Source organism: Aethalodelphis obliquidens, unplaced genomic scaffold (assembly GCF_003676395.1).
Source record: "Aethalodelphis obliquidens isolate GAN/ISIS:26980383/991018 unplaced genomic scaffold, ASM367639v1 scaffold4, whole genome shotgun sequence".
In the NCBI taxonomy this organism is placed as follows: Eukaryota; Metazoa; Chordata; class Mammalia; order Artiodactyla; family Delphinidae; genus Aethalodelphis; species Aethalodelphis obliquidens.
In genome coordinates this window covers 26,274,397-26,296,275 of record NW_020837948.1, presented here as the reverse complement: position 1 = coordinate 26,296,275, position 21,879 = coordinate 26,274,397, and the positions used below count along the sequence as shown (strand labels likewise).

The 21,879-nt window shown below is 43.8% G+C and overlaps 1 protein-coding gene across 2 annotated transcripts in view; it reads left to right on the top strand.

Moving 5' to 3' along the window:
* Positions 1-21,879, top strand: part of MCC (MCC regulator of Wnt signaling pathway) — a 432,932-nt gene that overhangs the window by 153,059 nt on the left and 257,994 nt on the right. Inside the window, exon 1 of one of the 2 annotated variants that reach the window (XM_027100130.1) lies at positions 6,171-6,740. The exons of the other annotated variant lie outside the window; for it this stretch is intronic. Within the exon in view, the coding sequence (XP_026955931.1) occupies positions 6,684-6,740 (57 nt within the window). The 5' untranslated portion in view covers positions 6,171-6,683. Of the gene's footprint in view, positions 1-6,170; positions 6,741-21,879 lie in introns of those variants that run through there. 2 annotated transcript variants of the gene reach the window in all.

The window sequence follows — 21,879 nt, the reverse complement described above, 5'->3', positions numbered from 1 at the left end:
ACTTTTTGAAAACATAAATTGGATCACATCTCTGCCCTGCTTAAAGTCTTCCTGTGGCATCTTTATGCACACAGAATGAAATCTATGGCCAACACACACACTGCATGGGCTCCTCCATCATTTTTTCATCATGTTCCATCATAGTGTCTACTTTTTTGTTGAAATTTAAATTAAATTAAAAACTTGAAGTTTATGGGAAAGGCTCAAGCCCTTTTCTGCCCCAGGATTTTTGCACTTGCTCATCCTTCTGCCTGGCCATCTTCCCCCACTTTCTGCCTAGTGGGCTCCTTCTTGACCTTCATGCTGAAATGTCATCTCATCAAGGCCTTCTCTGACTGCTTCATTTAAGGGGCCTGCTCTCCCTCATTGTAGCTCCTGTTTAATTCCTTTATAGCATCCATCACAAACTATAGCTATCTTCTTTATTTGTTTATTAATCATTTTCCACCAAGAATGCTAGCTTTGTAAGAGCAAGGATTTTTCCTGTCCCATACACCACTGAATCCCAAGGCACAGCACAATGTCTGGCACACAGTGGGTGCTTTTCTTTTTTGAATCAACACCACACACTTGCTGTACACATCCTCACCAATATAAGTGGAACACAGGGACGGGCTAGATGATTGTTTTTAACATTGTTCTCTGAGGACACAGAGACCAAGGCCAAGCTCGTCTAGTGCAGTGCTTCCTGAATGCTTTATGTTGTGGCACCTGGAGCAAATGATGTCTGATAGGGTAGGCCACTAAGGCTGGCTGGTGGCTCACAGCCAGGGACTCAGTCCTGGCTTTCCGCACCTGGCTTGGTGCCTGAACGGACGGCCACAGGAGTTGGGTTACGGAGAGCATTTCTGGACTTACGGGGGTGGGCTTATAGATTTAGGGCAGGAAATTCTTTTGAGTGTATACTTTGAGGGCTCCCTGACTTTTATGACTGTCAGGGACTCAGAGGATTGGGACTTCCTGCATCTCCACAGGGTTCTGAAATCCCCCTTTCCTCTGAAAAGTCACTTTCTTCTTCAGGAAATCCCACCAATTTCACACTATTTCAAAGCATCCTCCTTTACAATGCAAATACTTTGGGCTTGGTTGAGAAGATTATGAGTATTCTTCACCTTCGTGTGAAGTAGCTTAACCAGGCTGCTTTCTTCCTAAAATCTGAGGTATCTAAGTTGGGTTTAGCTTAAGAGACTCAAGGGGGAAGGGGGCAATTTTGGAGTTTGTTTCCTTGTGTGGGCTGGAGGAGGACAGTGTGACTCAGCACAGTGGACTCATGCGATGGGCAAGGCTGGCTTGGACCCCCTGGGGGTGGAGACGAGGGCTTAGGTCAGCCAGCCCCAAAGTTCAATTTCCTTAATGCCGGAGGTTCAAGACTTTTACCCAAGATTGCTTCAGTGAATCTGATGTTCACTACCAATGTAGGGTACAGAGAAGACCTGGAATAGAATCCCTACTGTGTAGAAATTCACTGAGGTCAGCAGCCATACATAGAGGGGCCAGCCTGCCCCTGACAGCAGAAGGGCAATGCCAGTGCGCTACAGCATGTGATCGGTGCACAGACCCATCCACTCATGCAAACTGCAACTTCTGCTTTCCCAGAAATGCTCCTGGAACTACCGCTGCCTCCTCTTCTTCTCGCAGAAACCAGATGCGAAGAGATTAGCCTCTTGGGAAGACAAGGCCAGAAATAAGGGGAACCCAGGTCATTGCCCAATTGGAAGACGGGTTTTCCTCCTTCACCCGACCTGCTCCCACATCTTGATAAATTCCCCTGCCACTTCCTGTCCACACCTCTGTGGAGAGGGGCTTGCACTCTGCTGAAGCAGAACTTGGAGAAGCTCTTCTAGGGGGGTCATGCTGAGGCAGCCACAGTATGAAAGGATTTGCAGGCATGCAGTTATATACTTGGTAAACTACAGTGAGCACTAATCTTGCAACCTCTTTCTCATTATATTGGAAATGCACGTGGGTTTTCATTCTCCTTTGGTGTGCTGACGCGACACGTTGAGGGACTCCTTGCATTCCTAACGTACTTAGGACATTGACCCAGTTTCATTCTTGTCTACCACAATATCTTAGCTTTCTTGATAGTAGATATTCCCAGCCTGATTCCTAACTAACTAAGAGGTGGAAAAAAACCACAAAACATTTAAACTATGCAAAAAAAAAAAAAAAATCTTCGTTTCGTGGAATCTTAGATTGGAAGAAAACTGATTTGGACTCTCCCTGATTGCATGAAGCTCTACTCTCTATACCACTGGCTTTCAGTGTGTCCCGCCAGCCTTGATCCTCTGCTTGAACAATTTCAGGGGAGGGGATCACAACTACTCTGTTCTCCTTGCACTGACAGATAGTTCTGTGGTCTTCCTGTTATTAAGTTAAAATTTGATGCTAAGTTCTCATTAGTCTTCATTACCCCTCCACAATCACACAGAGGAAGTTGGATGGCTCTTCAAACAAATGCTGTTAGTTACCGTGTATCTCTGAAGTCTTCTCTTTACTAGTCTATAAATTCTCCAGCTCTCCCAACTATTCCTGGCCTCCTTGGAAGGAGCATCTGAATTCTCCTCCTCTCCAAGCCTACTCCAAAGCTAAGCTCATTATTTTTGTCCTTGGCCCTTTCCTTCCCTCCTTTTTCAAGAACTTTGCTCCATCTTCCTTTCCTCTGTATCCTCAGGTTTTCCTTTAGCCCCAGACTACAAATATTGTCATTCTACCCTCTACTCAACATTGCTTACCTACCTGAAGAAACTCTCCCATCTCTCAATTTGCAGTCACCATCAAATTTATGGAAAGAGTAGTACATGGTTACTACTCCTAGTTCCTCTTCATTCCTTGTGTAGAGATTTATCTTTGAAGGACATTAATGTCTTAGAGGTGCTCTTTTATCAGTCTTCAGGCTTCTCCCCCCTCTATAGCATGTAATATCGATGCTTTCCCTTCTGTCTTGACATCTCCCTTAGGCTCCCAGACTCAGAGTCCCCCTGGTTACCTTGCTGTTTCTTTAACTGGCCTTTCCTACCATTTCTTTTTTTTTTTGAAGATGTTGGGGGTGGGAGTTTATTAATTAATTTATTTATTTTTGCTGTGTTGGTCTTCGTTTCTGTGCGAGGGCTTTCTCTAGTTGTGGCAAGCGGGGGCCACTCTTCATAGCAGTGCGTGGGCCTCTCACTGTCGCGGCCTCTCTTGTTGCGGAGCACAGGCTCCAGACGTGCAGGCTCAGTAGTTGTGGCTCATGGGCCTAGTTGCTCCGCGGCATGTGGGATCCTCCCAGACCAGGGCTCGAACCCGTGTCCCCTGCATTAGCAGGCAGATTCTCAACCACTGCACCACCAGGGAATCCCCCTTACCATTTCTTCTTTTATTCTTTTCCCTCCATGAAAAAGATGTTCCTTAAGATAATGTCCTCAGAGCACTTCTCTGTCCTATCTTCTTTGGCACCCTTACCTGTTTCCATGATTTTATTTATAATTCTAATAGGAGTTACCCCAAACCTCCATCTCCATCACAACCTTGACCTACCTCTATAGCTCCATTTCAAGCTTCCTTCTAAACATTTCCACTTGAATATGCCACCTCAAACTTACAAAGATGTCGCTTCAAACATATGGTATCCCAAATGTAGTTTCCTCCTTAACCTATTTCTTCTCTGGAATACGTATTTTTATTGAGAACATTGTTGAAAACCCCAGTCAGTCAAGTTCTAGATCTACAAGTCATTTTTTTTTTTTTTTTACAAGTCATTTTTAAGCTCTCCTCTTTCCACTACAGTCTCTGTTTACTATCTTTCTATTAGAACCTCTTACATCTTAAATGAACCTCTGGTTCTTTTCCATTGTCCCAACTCAATTCAGGCCTTTTTAGCCACTTGCTGGATTGTTGGGATGGTCCAATGGGCGTGTCCATTTCCTACTTCCACTTTACCACATTTAGATGCCAGATTGTAGTGGAGTTCCAGCTTATGTGGGGACTAAGTATTAATGTCATTGTTTAAGAAAATCTCATATAATCAACACTGCTCTTGAAAATGCCTTACACTGTCCATAAAGTAGAATCTGCAGACATATTCCTTCTTAATAAGTTCAGTGCTGCCAATTTTTCCTCCACTCTTGGAACAGATCACTTTTCTTTTGGTTGAACACCAGATGAAGTCATCTGCTTGGTTTTTAAGGGCCATCTAGTATGAAAAATATGTTTCTTTAAACACCAGAATCACACTCAACACTAGTCTACTCGACTTCATGTTAGTTACTCATGAGTGTGATACAAATCCACTGGAATGTCTAAAAAAGCACAGCTCTGATCCTATTATTTCTTTGCTTGAAAACCTTTAGAGGCTTTTTTTTTTTCCATTGCCAATCGGAAGGCCCATTTCTTTAGCCTGGCACTCGAAACTGTCCATGATCTGGCTTCAACTCACTTATCTAATCCAGGTTCCATGACCAGAATGGAATATCTCCCATTCCCCACACGTGCTTTACACATTCCAGTCTCCACCCACACTTTCTCTCACAGTGGGCCCACATCATGGGATACCTTCTCCTCACTCCCCATCTCTGCTAGGCTCAGCCATTCTTCAAATATCAACTCATGCTGCCTCTTCTAAGAGTCCTTCACAGTCTTCTCCTCCCACCCAACCCAGCCAAAATCCTATTTCCCACCTCTGAACTGCTGTAGGTCTTAATTTGTTCTGCTTTTATGGCAAGTATCCATTTATATTTAGAATAGTCATTTCTGTTTATATGAGACTATAAACACCTTATGGGCAGGGTTGATGTTTCAGTCTTCTTTATATTTTTATATTCTTTCACCACCATCTCCCATCTTCAAGCACACAGTTCTCAACAGTTTTTAATGAATTCAATAAGTAAAATAATGTGGCTTCCCAAACCCTCCCCATGCTGAAGAGCTTCTCCTAATGTGCTCTAGTCTGGCAGTGCCCCAGAACTTGGGACTGGTGCTCCAAAAAAGCTGCCAACTCTTCCTCATCCCAGTAGAGCCTTCATCAGGCAATGAATGAACTCAGCAGGAAGGCATACGAGTAAGAAGATCTATGCAAACGGTCAAGCTTTTTCCTTCTTCTTAAAGAGCAAAATAAATATCCTACTTCATTAAAAAAAAAAAGCAGCCTTGGAAATTAATGGCTTTTTCATAGAAGGCTTCAGGAAGTGCCAAGGTCTGTCGCTGGGGATGGAGACATTTTGTTCCCATTGTGTAGAAGGTGACTGATGAGGCTTTTAAAGCAATCCTGCAGACCTACTGTTAAAGGATCAGAAGATTTTTCAGTGCATCTCAAGTTCAGTGGGACTTTAACCTTTATGGAGGGAAAAATTCTCGCTCTTTCCTCCCACCCTGCCACACACAGAGGGATGTTTTTTTGTTTGTTTGTTTTTGCGGTACGCGGGCCTCTCACTGTTGTGGCCTCTCCCGTTGCGGAGCACAGGTTCCGGACGCGCAGGCTCAGTGGCCATGGCTCATGGGCTTTCCGGACTGGGGCACGAACCCGTGTTCCCTGCATCGGCAGGCGGACTCTCAACCACTGTGCCACCAGGGAAGCCCCAGAGGGATGTTTTTACCTCAGGGAAACTCAAGGCTGCAGGGGAGCTCTGATTCCAGGAGTCCACTGAATTTAACAGCCTCTTGAGTTTGAGAGGGATGGGAAATTTGGGCCTGTCTTTCATGTGATGGAGCATCTTAATCTTTATTAAGAACATGCAGAAATTGTAATCTACCGGGGTGTGGGTGGGGGGGAGTTTGACGGTGAATTTACACCCTCAGTGTCGACTTTAGACTGATCAGGGAAAATGACCGCCCCACAATCTTGTAAAATCTTAATGTACCATGAGAAGTGCACAGCGCTGCCTAATGTACAGTGTTCAGATTTGTCTTGACCTTCTTAAATTATGGAAAGTGGCTACTAGGAGGGAAGTTTTTTTGGTTTTGTTTTTTAATTTTTCTGCACAATTACTCAGGTGGCTTTTCCTGTTTCTTCTCTCCTCCTGGACCTGGGTCCTGTAATTACTATCGCAGGGAGCTGGAAGGATGCCTGCTCTCCCGGCGAGGTCTCCTCTGCTCGGCCTCCTCCCCCCCTCCCCCCGCCTTTTCTCTTTCTGGCCCCGCCTCCTCCGCTCACCCCGTAGCCAGCAGCTAGACAGCTGTATTCAATCAGAGCACTTACAACTCCCGAGGATTCAAACGGGAAACTTCAGCGTGAAGTGCAGCCGCGCTCCGGCGCTCTCTTAGCTTGCTTTCCCTCCCCGGAACCCGAGACGCGGATTTTCCTCCTCCCGCCGCCCTGGTTTCTTCGGGAAGCCCTCCAGGGAGGCCGGATCCTGCCGGGGTTGCCCTCCAGCCTGGTCATGGGGGGCGGCGAGGCACCATAGGAGACGCGAGGCGGCGCTGAGCGTGGCACTGCCTCGGGTCCCCGCGCCGGCCCGGCCGCTGCGAGCGCGCCTCGCCGCCCAGCCTTCTGCAGCAATGGCTCGTCCGTGAAACGAGAGCCGGCTCTGTTCCTTTTTGGAGTGCCTGCATCCTTCGTGTGGGCTTCACCACTGTCCTGGGTGAAAATGGCTGTCTAGACTAAAATGTGCCAGAGGGGACCAAGCAGTGGATATCCAGCCTGCTAAACCCAACTCGTAAGCGCCGAGACCTGGAGGAGGAGGAGCTCGGCTCTGAAAAGTGCAGTCATGAATTCTGGAGTTGCCGTGAAATATGGAAACGACAACTCGGCCGAGCTGAGTGAGGTAAGAAGCAGCTGAGGTTGGGAGCTCTGGTTTCTTAGGCATTTGCTTTGCGACAAATCCCCCTCCCTCCCCGTCTCCCACTTTTCTACACGCCACCCGCCTCGCGCTCCCAGTCTGGAGGCGGCACAATTAAAGATAAATAGATTTTCTGGATCTTGTTTTAACTTGTTGTGCTACTCAGGAAATGACCTGAACTGGCTTGATATTTCAGTCTGAGACGAGTGGCTTAAAAAAGAAACAAGCTCTCCCCGCGTCGCCAAGGCGTTTTACTCTCCGTGGTCTGGGTGCCCTGTCCATTCCCACCCCCCTTCCTCCAATGTATGTACCACATAAGCTTTCGTAGTCGGCAAAATACATGGGGATCCCAGCTGAGCTTAATCTGATGGTGAGTAAATTGGTGGGGCCGGGGAGCTCATCGGAGTACTGAGTCGACCGCAGGCTCCCACGTGTGATGCGTTTGGTTCCGTTCATGTAAGGTGGTCTTTTCCTTGGCTGAGACGAATGACCCGCGTTGGGGAGGAGAGTGGAGAGGAAGCACATCAAAGCGGCTTAGAACTTTATTTCCTGCCCGGGACTGGACTCCCGAGTCTTTGAGGCAAGCGCACTTGCAGTTCCTGGCTCTCACAAGTAGCAAATCCACTTGAGTGCTGGAGACCAGCTTTGAGATTAAGGCGACATCAAACGGTATGCAAGTATATGAGTGGTCAGATGCTGGAGGCCACCTTTTTTAATGACCGTAGGGATGCCTCTGGCACATTCTCCCCACCACCCCACCCCACCCCGCAGGCTTTGAATACCTGAAAAGTGTGATGGGAAACCCACAGAACGATGCTCTGAAGAGGAGGAAATCTGTCTGCAGCAGGAGGCTTGGTGGCTGGGGGTTTTCCTCTTAGCATCATCACTGAGTCATTCATGGGGCGACGTGGTCTGTGCTTCTCGAGTATGGCTGAAGAGAGAAAAGGCACCGTATAAAGACGGCAGAAGGCAGATAGAGGTGATGTCAGATGACCGACAGTGAAGGGAAAAGGAAAGGATGGAGCCCTCTTTGAGGGGTGAGGGCTGGTGCTGGGGAAGCGAGGGGCGTGTAGATGGGGGAAATCCGAGCAGGTCTGTGGCTGGTATCCAGCAGTGAATACAGTCAGCCCCTGCCTGGTGCTCTCAGTGTCTTGGTGCTGAGCCTTCCCTGCTCCAGTTTGAGATGGCATTTTGAGATGTTGGCCAAATGAGGTAGAGGCATTTCCTAATCCCTGTGGTTTTCCCTGTGATGTAGAAAGCTGGGGATTTGCTGAGAGTGAGGACTTCACTTAAAAACAGGAGGTGGGGGAAGAGGCTCAGAGACCTAAGTGAATTTTGCCAATTTTACATGCAGGGAGAGGTTTCAGATCTAAAACAGAACCCACGACCCTACTCTATTAATAACACTGTTAGGAGAAGCCTTTGATTTCTAAGGACGTTTAAGAATAAGAAACTAAAGGCACGTATCCTGCAGAGTCTCTGCCAGGTCCTTCACATTGTTTGTTTCTGCGTGGCAGCTTTAACTCTCTGTCACCTGAAGTGTGCTATTCAGGTACCTTTGCTCAAAAATGAATCACAGATTTAGGATGAAGGTGGCTAGAAGGCTGAAGAGAGAGAGAGGAGGCCAGGATCGACTTGAAGAGCACTGGCACGGACAGCGGGTGCATTAGATTAGCTGAGAGTATCTGTGAAACTCAGGTGGGAACTAAAACTCTCCATTCTTTGCCTGGTTTTATCCACTCCTTAAGTGTTCCTTGGAAACTTGTGGCCAGGTGAAAGAGCTGAGGGTGTTTCGTGGCCCCTGCTTTAGTTGGAGCTGTAGTACTAGAGCATTATAGGACTTAGTTTTGTCCCTAAGAAAGTAAACAAGTTTCTGCCCCAACCGTGTCCTTCACCACATTTTCTGCCTCTTGCCCTCTTTCCAGCCTTCTTTTTAGGTTCAGTGATTTAGTTGCCACTCCATCCTCCGGGTCCTGAGTTTCCCTGCAGATTGAGTAATTGCAGTGGAGTGTAAGGATAGTTATTTTTAGTTTTTTACATATTTTCAATTAGGGTATATGTAAAGAGAATTTGTAAGGAAAGGGGAGATGTGTGATTCATACCCTGTGGACCCTAAATCTCAGTTCACTTCATCATGGGCAACAGTTGTAGCATTTGCCTTTTCTATAATATCCATAGGGCAGTCTCCATATGAATCCATAGATCTGAATCCAGTTAATTTGTATTTCTCACATAAGGTCTATGATGTAGAGTTTCTTCTTTTCACTGTAATTTTTCTCTTAAACACTGGTTTTACTTTAATGTCCTGGGGGGCAAAGTTGCCATCCTCTGTTCCTGGTCGGTTCCTCCTTCTCACCTGAAAGCAGAGCTAATAAAAACCCCCTTTGGTGCCATAGCTCTTATTGGTGCTCTTACTTGGTGCTCAGGAGCCTCAAAGCTGTCTGGAGGTCACTGTAGGGTCAGATTCAACCTGATGCTCGCCAGGCGTTTCAGGGGCAGGAAGAATTGTGAAAGGGCCTAGCATTATCCTGGGTATCGTAAACAAGAGTCCTCCCTCATTGGTGTTGACTTGTGAGTTTACCCCTTCTACAAAGGTTCTCTCTCCACAGGAGTCATTGACTCTTTGACAGTACTGTTGACACTGACGCCTTAACATCCTAAACAAGGGGGAGTGACTGGAATCAATTTCTTGCTGTAATCTGCTTGTCCTATTCGTGAAAGCAGCTAGCTTTGGTCAGCAGTTGAGGTGCTGAGCTCCGCCTGCAGTGCTCCAGGAATGCTTGGGTGCAAGATAGGCAGGAGGGATTTGGGTGTGAGGGATACATGATAAGGAGACCTAGCTGGGTATTGCGCATGAGGTGTCCACCGTATGCTTGAGGGCTTTAAAATGGAAAAACAGGAAATTCATGAATGTGTTCCTTTTGTGTCTTTATTTTGAACAATAGCTGTTTAAGATCCCGTGAGATGATTATAACAGACAGTAAAATTGTTTCTACCTATGGACATTCAAAATATTTTTATTTATCAATGACCACAAATGGTTTTATCAGGGCTAAACACTTTAACCAAAGTGAACTAGTCCTTAGCATTGACAACAGTACTACAAAAGGAAAATTGAGAAGCATAAATTGGCTATTCTTTTTTCTTGGCTAATAGCTCGCCTTGTCAAAGACTCAAAGGGTATTTTTCTTTTCCGAATGTGAGGTTAAGAAAGGACTTCAACCTCAGCCAGATCAGAAGTATTTAGAAAATTAAACGTTTGACTTTCAGGCTCCCTCCCCCACGATCAAGAAGCTGAGTAGACACACTTTCGGCAGCGTTAGATTAAATTCTCCCAAACCGTGTCAAGGGAAGGCCACTAAATCTTTTTCCTCGTCGCCATGGCTTTTCCATCAGCAGTTAGTTCTGTTTGTCTTGGTAAAACTTGTGGGACCAGTATGTAGCTGAACCTTATTTTACTGTCACAATCACATTTCTTGGTTCTTAGAATAACTTAGACCTTAGGAAGAGGTCTTAAGGTGCTGCATTATGAGGGTATGACTTGAATTTACTCATCTTCACAAAATAGCTGTGGACTGGATCTGTTTGCCTGGTAGACAGCTGCCTAGTTATGTAGCAAACTAAAAATTTATATTTAAGGGTTTGTTCTTTGCTGGGAATAACTAAAACCTCTTGTCCAAAGCAATCAACGTATATCCTTTGCTTTTTAAACATTAAGCAATGAATAGGTAAAATTCTCCCATCACTATTTACTTTGAAACCTCTGTTGCCCCAGAAAATCATATTTTCCTTACTCTGTCCTTCTTTCTTTATTCAAAGCCTCTTTCATAAGATTTATTCCACTCCTGAATGCAGGCTATAGAGGCGACTTTTCATGCTTTCACCATTCACTTGTTGCGTAGCTACTGAAACCCACATCTCTGTTGATACTCTTTAATTAAGAAGTGAATTTATATAGGAGAAAATTGTTCTCTAGATAGATTATCTTGTATGACTGTCTTTAAGTGGCCCTCTCACAGATGTACTTGCTCTAAACCATGAAGTTACAAAATATCAGGGTTGGCAGAGACTGAGATCACCTGGTATTCCCACACCCATTTCTACTTCTTTATACTCCTCTGTCCTTATGGAATCACGCTTCATTGTAATGAGTTGTTTAATGTCTGTCTTAGACACAGACCATAAGCATCAGAATAACAGTGTCACAGCCTGTCACAGAGGCTGGCACATAGTAGGTGTTCTACAAATGTTTGAATGAACACCTTGCCTCTTCTCTCCCCTTCCCTTTTTATAAACATCAAATCTGAGAAAGTGATTTAAGTGCTTGGTCTGAGGCTTTTTTGGCTGTGTAACAAACTACCCCCCAAATTTAGAGGCTTAAAATAACAATCTTATTTGTTCATGGTTTCTCAGTTTGGGGCAGAGCTGAGGGTGGGAAGACTTGTGTCTGTGACCCCCAGCTAGACGATCCACTTCCAAAATGGCTTAGTCCCACGGCTGGCAAGCAGCTGCGGGCTGTGGACTGGGAGATCACCTCACTGCTCTTCTACACGGGTCTGCCCAGGTACTGCTTGGGTTTCCTCTCAGCACGGCAGCTGGGTTCCAGGAGCGGGTAGAAGCTACCAGTTCTTTTAAAATGTAGGACTGAAATTGGCACAGGGTCATGTCTGTGTGTTCTGTTGGTTAAAACAGCTATATGCTTAGCCCAGATTGAAAGGGGTGAAGAAATAGATCCCACCTCTTCAAGGGGGATGTGATAAAGAATTTGCAACCATTTTAAATCTACTCCAGAGGCCACAAAACAAGAGCCATGTCTAAAACCCTGATCTCTTAATTCCCAGTGGCTGGCAGTAGTTTTTGTCATTTTATTTTGTCATTTTAGCTGTTAATTTATTGGTTTGTAATAACTAACACATTCTAAGCATTTCCCAGGTATTGACATGCTTAATTATCAAAAGCTCTGTGAGATACATGCTGTTATGCCCATGTTACAGGTGGAGAAATTAAGGCATAAAGAAGTGAAAACCCTTACCAAGAATGCACAGGCTATTAATGGTGACCTCAAGATTTGAGGCCAGGTAGTCTTTCTCCAGAGTCTGCCATTCCTCCACTGTTTCCTTTCATTAGTTCCTGTTACTGCTCTCAGCCTTTTTTTTTTTTTTTAGTTCATAATTTTCTTTATTCTCAATTACAACTTCATAGTACTTCATTTGGTAAATATACCGTATTCAACTGAACTTCTCTGTCTAGATATTTAGGCCTGCAATATTTGGCAATTACAAATAATGCTGAAATCTTCCCACATGAGATTTAATTGGTAAGGATCTTTCTTCAGAGTGAATTCCTAGAAGAGTCATTTCTGTGCTCTCAGCTTTTGATCACATATTCCTAGGAGGGAGTATTCTATCTAGTAAGCCTGTTTAACTTGATTTGTATTATAATCTCTATGCAATACCCAGATAAATGTTTTTGATAAGAGTGGTATGAATATGCTCGTTGCTGTCACCTTCAAGTGGCTGAAGAATTGTAGACATTGATTTTCTAGAGCAGATTTGTTAATAAGGAATCGGGCAGTCATGATCCAGGAAGGGCTTCCTTCTGTTACCACTTACTGCAAGGGAGATAGAGGCGCCACGACCTCTGTCCCACTGCCTGTGTCCTCTGAGGCGTCTGAGGAATTAGTGCTACAGTATTTGAGGTGCCAGATGAGAATAAGATTTCCTTCGTGACAAGAATTAGGGTTCTCTTACCCCTGCAGGTGGGGCTCTAGGCTTCTACAGCGGTTGGCTAAATCACTGTGGGGCTGCAGAGCGCTGAGTTTGATGAAAAAGCCGGTGAAGTGGGCGGCCAGGGCTGTGTGGCAAGGCAGCTGCTGGTGGCCTGGTCCTGAGGAAGCAGGTGCTGAAAGGGCCTGCAAGACCCTGAGTGGAGCCCAGTGGGCGGGGTCAGTAGATCAAGCATGGCTGGAACCAGGTGGTAGTCAAGAAACAGGGTAAGGAGCAGTGGGATGTGAGGGGAGGAGGTTAGTCAAAGACCAGGCAGGAGACCAGGAACTGAGATGGCCACAGACCTGAAAGCAGAGAGAGAACCTTGATTCTGAAGAAGTGCTTTGTCCAGACAGGAAGTTTTAAAATTAATCCCAAGACTTTTCATGCTGATGAATTATTTACAGGACTATGGCTACCAGATCTGAGGTGCCAGAACTTTGAGTCGAGGCACCCATCCAGAGTAGGGAATATGATGGTGATACTCAGGAAATAAACTCAAGGTGCTCTTTTAACAGCTGCCTGAAGCTAATTTACCCAGTGCGTGTCATGTAGAAGGCTTCCTCCAAAGCCAGACTGTAACTGGAAAATAAAAACTGCATTTACGGAAAGATTAAGAAGTTGTTGATGAACAAAGATTGCAAATTTAGGTTTTGATCCAAGGAATCAAATTTCAGAAAACCAAGATTACGACGTTTTAAGTAAACTCCAGATTCTGGGAAAGAGGTTTATGTTGGCGAGATTACAGAATCAGACAAGCTAAAAAAAGACACAGAAAACTGATAGTAGTTAGGATGTGGATTTTTACATCTGCGGGGGGGTGGCATGGCACAGATAAATTATTTGCAATTATTTTCTCATTTCCCCCAACCACATCCGAATTCCTAGCAGTGGCCATCTTTCATTCTTGAAAGAAACAAGAAGAGAATAACCTGGATTATGCAGATAAAAAGAAGTTCAATTTATAGAGCAAATATTTACTGGGACCACAAAGCTGTCCTCTCTTTCTAGCAAATGTCCTTTTTCTCTTGCTGAACAGAAAAGCCAAAATTCATTCATGGGGGAGTAGAAACCACCTTTTGGAAGGTTTGCACTATTATAAGGAGTGACTGAGGCTATAACGCACTTTATATATGTAAGTCTTTCAAGATATTTTTGAAACTCAGCAGAGAAGTTAAACTTTGAGACAATTTAGGAAAAAAAAATTCAGCATTAGCAGCTGTTGATTCTACTTGTCATGCAAAAAGCTGTAGGTTAGGGTTGTTAACTTTGTAAATAGCAATCAAAGTCTGTTGGGCTGGAAAAATCGCACGGTAAAGCTACTCAATGCCTTGCCTGGTGGGATATTTTGAGGCAGATTGCTTGTCAGGAGGTTTGATCAGTGCTTGGAACACATGATGGGACATATGGGGCCCGAGATGCAAATGCATCTTAGGCCAAAGGCTGTGGTGTTCCATCACCTGAGAACAGAAAGTTTCAGAAAGCCTCAGTGTGTGTGCATGTCAGTGAACGACTCCAGCTGGATTTGTGAGAAATATTGAAGTTGTCAAGGGAAGAATGCCAACGTGAAAAAAGATGGCCTGTCAATTAGAAAAACAATGGAGTCCTCTGGTTGGTTGCAGGGTAGGAGTGGGAGTAATTGCTTGTCCCTGTTTCCTGTGGATTGTGTGGACTTGTCCATAGAATACATGGCACACTTGCGATGACTTCTTGCTTCAGCCTGGGTCCCTCCCAACCTCCCAGGTTAGCTGTCCTTCCCTCATCTGTGTTCACAACACTTACTTTAATTATCCACAGCCTCCCTGGGAGACCGTGGGATCTTTGAAGGCAGGGACAGAGTGAAACCCATCACAGTATTGCCAGTACCTAGCCAATACGTGACACAGGGCAACCACAAACTTCAAATTTACTTGTTCGACCAAACAGCAGTTGCCATTATAGTGTGACAGATGTGTTGGATCGATCACTTATATATTTTGGTTAAAGGACACATTTGAGGAAATTTAACTTGGTCATTATTACTGTAACTTACTCTCTATTCCTAGTTCATTTTTCTGTTCAGCAAACACTGTGTGCCTTCTGTATGCCAGGTGCTGTTCTTAGGTGTGGGGATACAGAAACAAAACTGACGTAGTCCCTGTTTTAATGGATACTACATTCTAGAGGGAGACAGACAATATACGTGACAGATGTATGTGGTGGTGATGAAGAGGTGATGGTGATGAAGAGATCCAGTGGTGATGAAGAGGAGGAAAGACGAATGAAAGAGGGAGAGATGCTATTATACTGATCAGGGAAGACCTGTCTGCAGGAATCTTTGAACTGAGACCTGAATGCAAGGAGGGATAGAGCCATGCAAAGATGAGGATGATTATTTCAGGCCTTGAGACTGATAAGGGTCAAGGTGTCAGAGGCCAGAGCATGCATGGTGTGTGTCAGCAAGGAGGAGACCTGGCTGGGAATGCAGTGAGCAAGGGGAGAGGGGAAGGAGGTGAGGTCAGAGAAAATAGTTCTGGCTAGATCACCTATATTCTTGTAGGCTTTGGAGAAGAATCTGGATTTCTCTGGAATGATTTGAAAATATGCCTGAATTGATTTTTAAAAATCCTTTTCGTGTGTGTGTGTGTGTGTGTGTGTGTGTGTGTGTGTATTTTATTGTGGAGCAGGGGCAGGGAGATATCCTCGGAAAGAGGAGGAGCTAGCAAAGATACCTGGAAAGTTGTGCCCCAAAAGCCAATGAAAGGAAAGGGTAGAGTGATCCGTCAGATGCTTCTCCTTTTGTTTCTTTCACTCTTAAAGCCTGTGCATAGTCCCAGACTTTCAAATGGTGTCATTTTCTACAAGCAGAAATCATTGTTATATGCATTAAAAACAAACTATAATTATTTTGGGGCATCTTCAGAGTATGTGAGTGTATTTTCCCCTTAAAAGGAACGGTTTAAAGAACTAAGTGATGTGGCCACTGGCCAAGAAGGATTTGAAAGCTGCCATCCCTTCCCTGATGGATGGTTCGGTGTTGCTGGATGCTGATGATGTAGAATATAGGTGGGTTCGGAATTAGGAAAACTGAGCTCTGGTTTCCACTCTCACTTGCACCAGTTTCCTTCCTCTATTTGTAATCACTGATTTAATTTTTTTAATGAACTTTTGTATCCAGTTTATTGATTTATAACCAGTATAGCTCCAAGGAACCTGGACTGCTGAGACCTTTTTTCTTATTGAAAAGGTATTTGGCAGTCAGATTATGACCAGAAAGATTCCAGGTAAGCTTGGAATTAGACAAGGGAGATTGTCTAATTCTGTTGGGTGGTGCCATTAAGCTATTTGTTGATTTGCAGTTTATTTTATCCAAACCATTTGTACGACTGATGAGGAAACTGAGGCATAAAGAAGGCTGGCTAGCAGCAGAGGGGGAAGTGTAGAACTCAGATTTTTTTCCTTAACTTTCAGGGATAATTTTTCCTCTTCTACCTCAACTTCCTCAGTTTCTATATCACAGGATTTGTTTTAAAGTATGTGTTTTATAACAGTCTGTAATTATTTTAAAAGGTGGAAGTCCTAATTCTTCAGTATTCTCATATACATAGGACGTGACTACTGATGACACTATTAAAATAATTGGAAGAATTTATTTTTAGCTCTGTGATTTTTGGGTATATTGTAATAGTCTGCGCCCTTCTGTCCTTCTTTAAAAAAATTGTGGTAAAATATACATAACATAAAATTAACAGTCTTAACCATTTTAGGGGTACAGTTCTGTAGCATTAAGTACATTCACATTATTGTACAACCATCATCACCGTCCGTGTACAGCACTTTTTCATCTTTTGCAACTGAAACTCTATACCCATTAAACACTAACTCCCTGTTTCCCTCCTCCCGTGCCCCTGGAAACTACCATTCTACTTTCTGCCCCACTATGAATTTGACTAATCTTGATACCTCATGTGAGTATAATCATAAAATATCCCTTCATGACTGGTTTATTTCCTTTAGCATAATGTCTTCAAGGTTCATTGATACTGTAGCATGTGTCAGAACTTCCTTTTTATGGCTGAGTGCTAATCTACTGTGTGTGTGTATTTTGTTTATCCATTCATCTGTCAGTGGACACTTGGGTTGCCTCTACTTTTTGGCTATTGTGAATAATTCTGTGATGCATATGGGTGTGCAAATATTTGAGTCCCTGCTTTCATTTATTTTGGGTACATACCCAGAAGTGTGATTGCTAGAGCATGTGGTAATTCTGTATTTAATTTTAGGGGGAATTGCCATCCCATTTTCTATAGAGGCTATTCCACTTTACATCATTCCCACCAGCAATGCACAGAGGTTCCAACTTCTCCACATCCTTGCCAACCCTGCTTTTCTGTTTTATTTTGCTTTTTAAGTAATAGCCATCCTAATGGGTATGAGGTGGTATCTAATTGTGGTTTCTCTTTGCATTGCCCTAATGATCACTGATATTGAGCCTCTTTTCATGTGCGTATTGGCCCTGTCGTCGTCAGAGAAATGTCTATTGAAGTCCGTGTCCAATTTTAATCAAGTTGTTTAGGAATCTTTTGTTGTTGCAAAATATATTCTTCGTATATTTTGAATATCAAGTCCCTGTCCCTTTTCTCCTTTGTCCGGGTCTGATTTTCTCTGTGGTTGGAGCTTTGCACAGCCACTGGCTATTTCCAGATGGAGTTACAGTGAGTGTAAAATGAGGCATGAACATGCACTGCTTCTCCACGGAAAACAAACGGGCTTTCCCAAACCCAGGAGGACTCCTTCCTCCACGGTGTCCAGGAAGAAGTAACTTCCTGACGCGTGGTGGGGCAAGTGCTCATTTCACAGGCTGGCAGCCAGCAGCTCTCCGTCTGGACAGACTAGATGATCTGGAGCAAGGTTAGGCAGGCACCAGAGTTAAGAGTTATGTTCATGGCCCTTGAAGAGTTCCATTGCCCCACCGACATGTGGTGATTTCACAGTATTTAAAGGGGATTTTTAGGAGAGGGCTTTGGCAACAGGGGCCTGTGGAGAGTAGCCAGGAAGTCTGAGGCTGGCCTGTTAGATTAGATAACTGTTACTTTATTTCTTGGTGCTGGGAATCTAATCCTGGTTAAACCAAAACCTAATTTATTTTCATGCTTGATTGGGGGCACTTTTGATGATGTGTTTGGATGAGAGTGAGCGTGGAATAGGAGTACTGTGGGAATGAGATAGTGCAGGGCTGCTCTGCCTGGGCTGATTATTAATAGGGGGTTGACGGGGAGGAGGGGGAAAATAGGCGAGTTGGACCGCAGGACAGGAGTTTTTACTTCCAGTGGGTAGATTTAAACTAAAAGTGGGATCCCCTTTTTTCAGGATGCCTTGATGTATAGATAGGGCAGAAAGCAGTATGCCTTCTGGTATAATAGAGTGACTTTTAAGACTGTTTTCTCATTTGGGGCTTCTGAGTTGCTAATGAAAATGCTGTCAGGACAAACATGTAATTATGGCCGAAGAAAGTGTCTGATGTTGATAAAGCTGCCTTCAAACCCTTTAATTCGCCGAGTGTTGAAGATGGGGCATCTTTCTTATTTGGTATTAACATGTCCCAGCCAGCATGGATGACCTGCTGGGGTCAGGGTAATATGTTGAGTGACTAGGAAAGGCCTCTGATTTTTGACCACCTTCTTTATTAACTTCTCCTCTGGGCCAAGTTACTTGATTCATCACCTCAGTTTGTCTGCAAAACCACGTGTGGCAAAGTTGTGAGCTCTGAAATCTTAGCTCTGCCACTTCCTAGCTAGGCGCTCTGGGGGAAGTTGCTTTTCTTGGCCGCACATTCCCTATTATAAAATGGTGAAAATAAGAGTATCCACCTTAGGGAAGACCAGTGACATAACCTATGTAGTGCTTATCTAAGTGCCTGATAAATACTGTTGGTTAGCTCTTGCAATATTATTGTTATTCTTATTCTTGTTTTGCTACTACAAACAGAACATTAGCAGCTGTGGTGGTAAGTCAGCACTAAAATTATTTAAAAGAAGTTCTTAAGTGGAGGCAAACTTGTCATGAAGACAGTATCCAGGAATCTTAAGAGTTTCACAGCCTGCTGATGTGTGCTGGACCTTAATGCCAAAAGCTCATTATCTGGGAAAATTTCTTCCGAATATTGACAAGTCTTAGAAAAGAAAGGTATTTCCTTTTTTGTATTTGCAGAGCCAGAACGTTAATGTGCTAACCAGTGGTAGTAGTAATCACTTTTTAAATTTTAGTTTATCACTTTTATTTAATTTCTCCTAATTTTGTCCCAGCTGTAGTGCCCAGGACCGACCGTAGCACAACCATTCTAGTTGATGGCGTAACATGGGAGAGGGAAGGCACGGCAGGCCACTCCCAACGCCCAGAATAAGGATGCATTGCAGAGAAACAGACGATGTTCATGTATTGCTATTGCGTAACTATTTCTTTCCTGGAGATAGGCTTTTATCAGTGAGGCACACTTTGTGAATTCCCTTTCAAGTTACGATCTGTTTACTGGAAGAAGGTTGCAGCAGTGCGAGTGGGAGCTTTGCCTGGAAGAGCAGTGGCAAAGTGGTCTCTGCTGGAGACCAGGGGAGCCTTGCTAAGTGGGTCTGAGGAGGACTTGGGATGTGCCCGCCAGCAGTGAAGGCCATCTCTATTGCTGTGTACAGCTAACTTTTTCATTTGAAAGAATTTTTGAAAAGCTTCCTGTTTGAGGTTCTGTCTGATGATCAGAAAGGAGGAAGTGATGGAATATTTCCTCTCGGGTTTTGAAGTTGTTAGACAGTTTGATCATTTGCTGAAGTGGATATACCTGAGGGCAATGAGAAGGAAACGAACATGAGTCTCCGAAAATGCGCCTCCAGGTGACGTTACTCGTTCCCATGGCTTAAACTACCATCTCTAAGCTGCTGCCTCACAAGTCCGTACCTCCAACCCAGATCGATTTGAATACCAGACAGGTAAAAGAAGTGCAGGTCTTGTGTAATACAAAAGCTTCTTGTAACCAGTATTCTTCCACCTGGTCCCTCCTGCCTTCTCGCAGACACTCAGGCCCGTCTCTAGAAGGCCTTTGTCAGCTCCCAGTTAACTCTCTGTCAAGTACCCCCTGCTGTCTGGCAACACTGCTTCACCGGAAGTGCTCTATCATCTCAGAAGCTTACCTGGTAGGGGAGTGGCCAGTGGCTGGAGAAATGCACTGTTCTCAGAGCGCATTATTGCAGCGTGGTTGGCAGGACACATGATAGTTATGAATGATGAAAAGAAGTAAAAAGAAAAGACTAAGAGATAGAAAAAGTACACAAAGGCAACTACTTTTGTACCAATTAACGGTGTAAACTTCATCATCCACCACCAGGTCCCCACTCCCTGAAGCTGGATCCGGGTTGCACCTCCCCTCCATCTCCTTCTGAAAGCAAACACTGGGCCCTTAGGGACCCACCCAGTATGACTGAGGTTGGAGAGCTTTGCTTCCAGCCGAGTCTCACGGGTGTATCTGGGCTGCTCTGGGTTTTCTCTCTTAGGAAGATAGATCAGAGTGGAAGCTGTTTGGAAGCAGGTCTAGTCCTGGGATGGTGGGAGTAGCTCCAGGAGCTAGATTGTGCTATTGTGTTAGAAATGATAAATGTGAAGGATGGCAATGCAGATATTTTGCTGGAATACTTGAAGTGAAACAATATGGTGCAAAATTACTTCTGTTTCATCTTGCAAATATTCCCTCCCTTTATGCATATCAAAGCCTAAATCTATACTTTTTAAAAATTGTTGCCTTCAGTACAACAAAACTGATGCACAAGAATAGTTTTGATATTCAAAAGTATCCGTTATACTTTCTTAAGAGATTAGTGTTCTTTGATACTCTGACTAAAGTAAAGTCGTTAGAACTAGTGAGAATGGTAACTTAATGCCTTTAGCCTTAGCAAGGTTCTTTCCAAAATAGAAATGAATATGTAGTTTTTAAGGATGAGGGCGTGGAGATTAATTCTATATGTAATTGTGCCCTACATGCAAAAAGACATCCTTGCAAAGGTAGCGAAGTCCCTGCAGTTAAGCTTCAGCATTCATTTGCAAGTGACAGGAATATGTTAATTGCTTTTCTTAGGTGAATGATTCTTAGTCTGGTGGGAATGATAAAGATTTCAATTCATTTCACTAATTTAGGTTTTTAAAAATATCAGTGTTCATAGGTGGCGGTATGGAGCTAAGAAGGGATTCCAGTGAGGTCTGGGTTACTGGGTAGATTTCATTCCAAGTGTGACTGCAATAGTCCTCAGTGGTAGAATTACATTTTCATCAAAGCAATCAGCCCGTGATTCTTTGGTTGACTCTGAGCGCCCTGAACCACTGGTGCTTATGTGGGCTGGATGGGAAGATTGGAGTGTATTATGCTATGAAATGATGAGGCTGATGCGGTGTCTTGTAAACACTGCTTAGCACAGCAGTTGGAATTGAGAAGTTAGTGTGATCGGTTATGTGGAGAGAGTTCTGAGGTTTATGACTTACATAAGAAATTAACCTTTTCATTGCTCTTCGGACTGCCAAAGAGGCCAGGTAAAGACTGATGGGATTTTCCCTTTACATTTCTGCCTTTAATTCACCAAGTAAATTGAGGAAAATTTAAAAATTGCTTTTACGACTTTGTAGGTTTGACAGATGTCCACAAGTACATCATTATCAGTATTTTGTCAGATTGTCTTTTAAAGTTTACTTTGATTCAGAAACCATTTAGAGTTATGTATCATTCTGTGAAATCTTTCTTATGATAACGTGTTCATATTATCCTCAACTTCATTGGAAATCCAACATGTTACTTTCATGAAGTCATGAATGTTCTTTTGTAATATATTCACATTCAGTACCTGAAGGTAGGGCCATCCATAGTTTTGACCGGTGGTAGCACAAGTGGTTGGCGTATCATCGTAGGACCCTGGATGACAAGAGAACATTCCTGTGAATTTGGTAACATTATTAGTGGATAGGGATTTTACAGAACTTAAAGTTACATATTAGTTTTTTAAAAAAATCATAAGCATATATATTTTAAATGTTTCATTTTAATGGGAAGTTGGAAGGAATTGTATCAGGCACATTTAGGTTGCCACCATGCTAACCTGAGAGTAATCAAGAAATGTTCAGGAGAAAAGGTTGTTCCCAGAAGAAAGTGTGGCTTGGTCAGTGGTTCTGAGAAAGGAATAACATGGCTAGTTCAAAGTACATAAAGAGGGCCAAAGTGATCAAACTGGAGTGAGTGAGGGGGAAAGAGCAACACAGATCTTGTCAAAGAGTAAGCCAGAGACTAGACCATGTCAGTAATGAGATTTAACTGTCCTTAAACATAGGGTATCACTAACGAGTGAGAATCATCC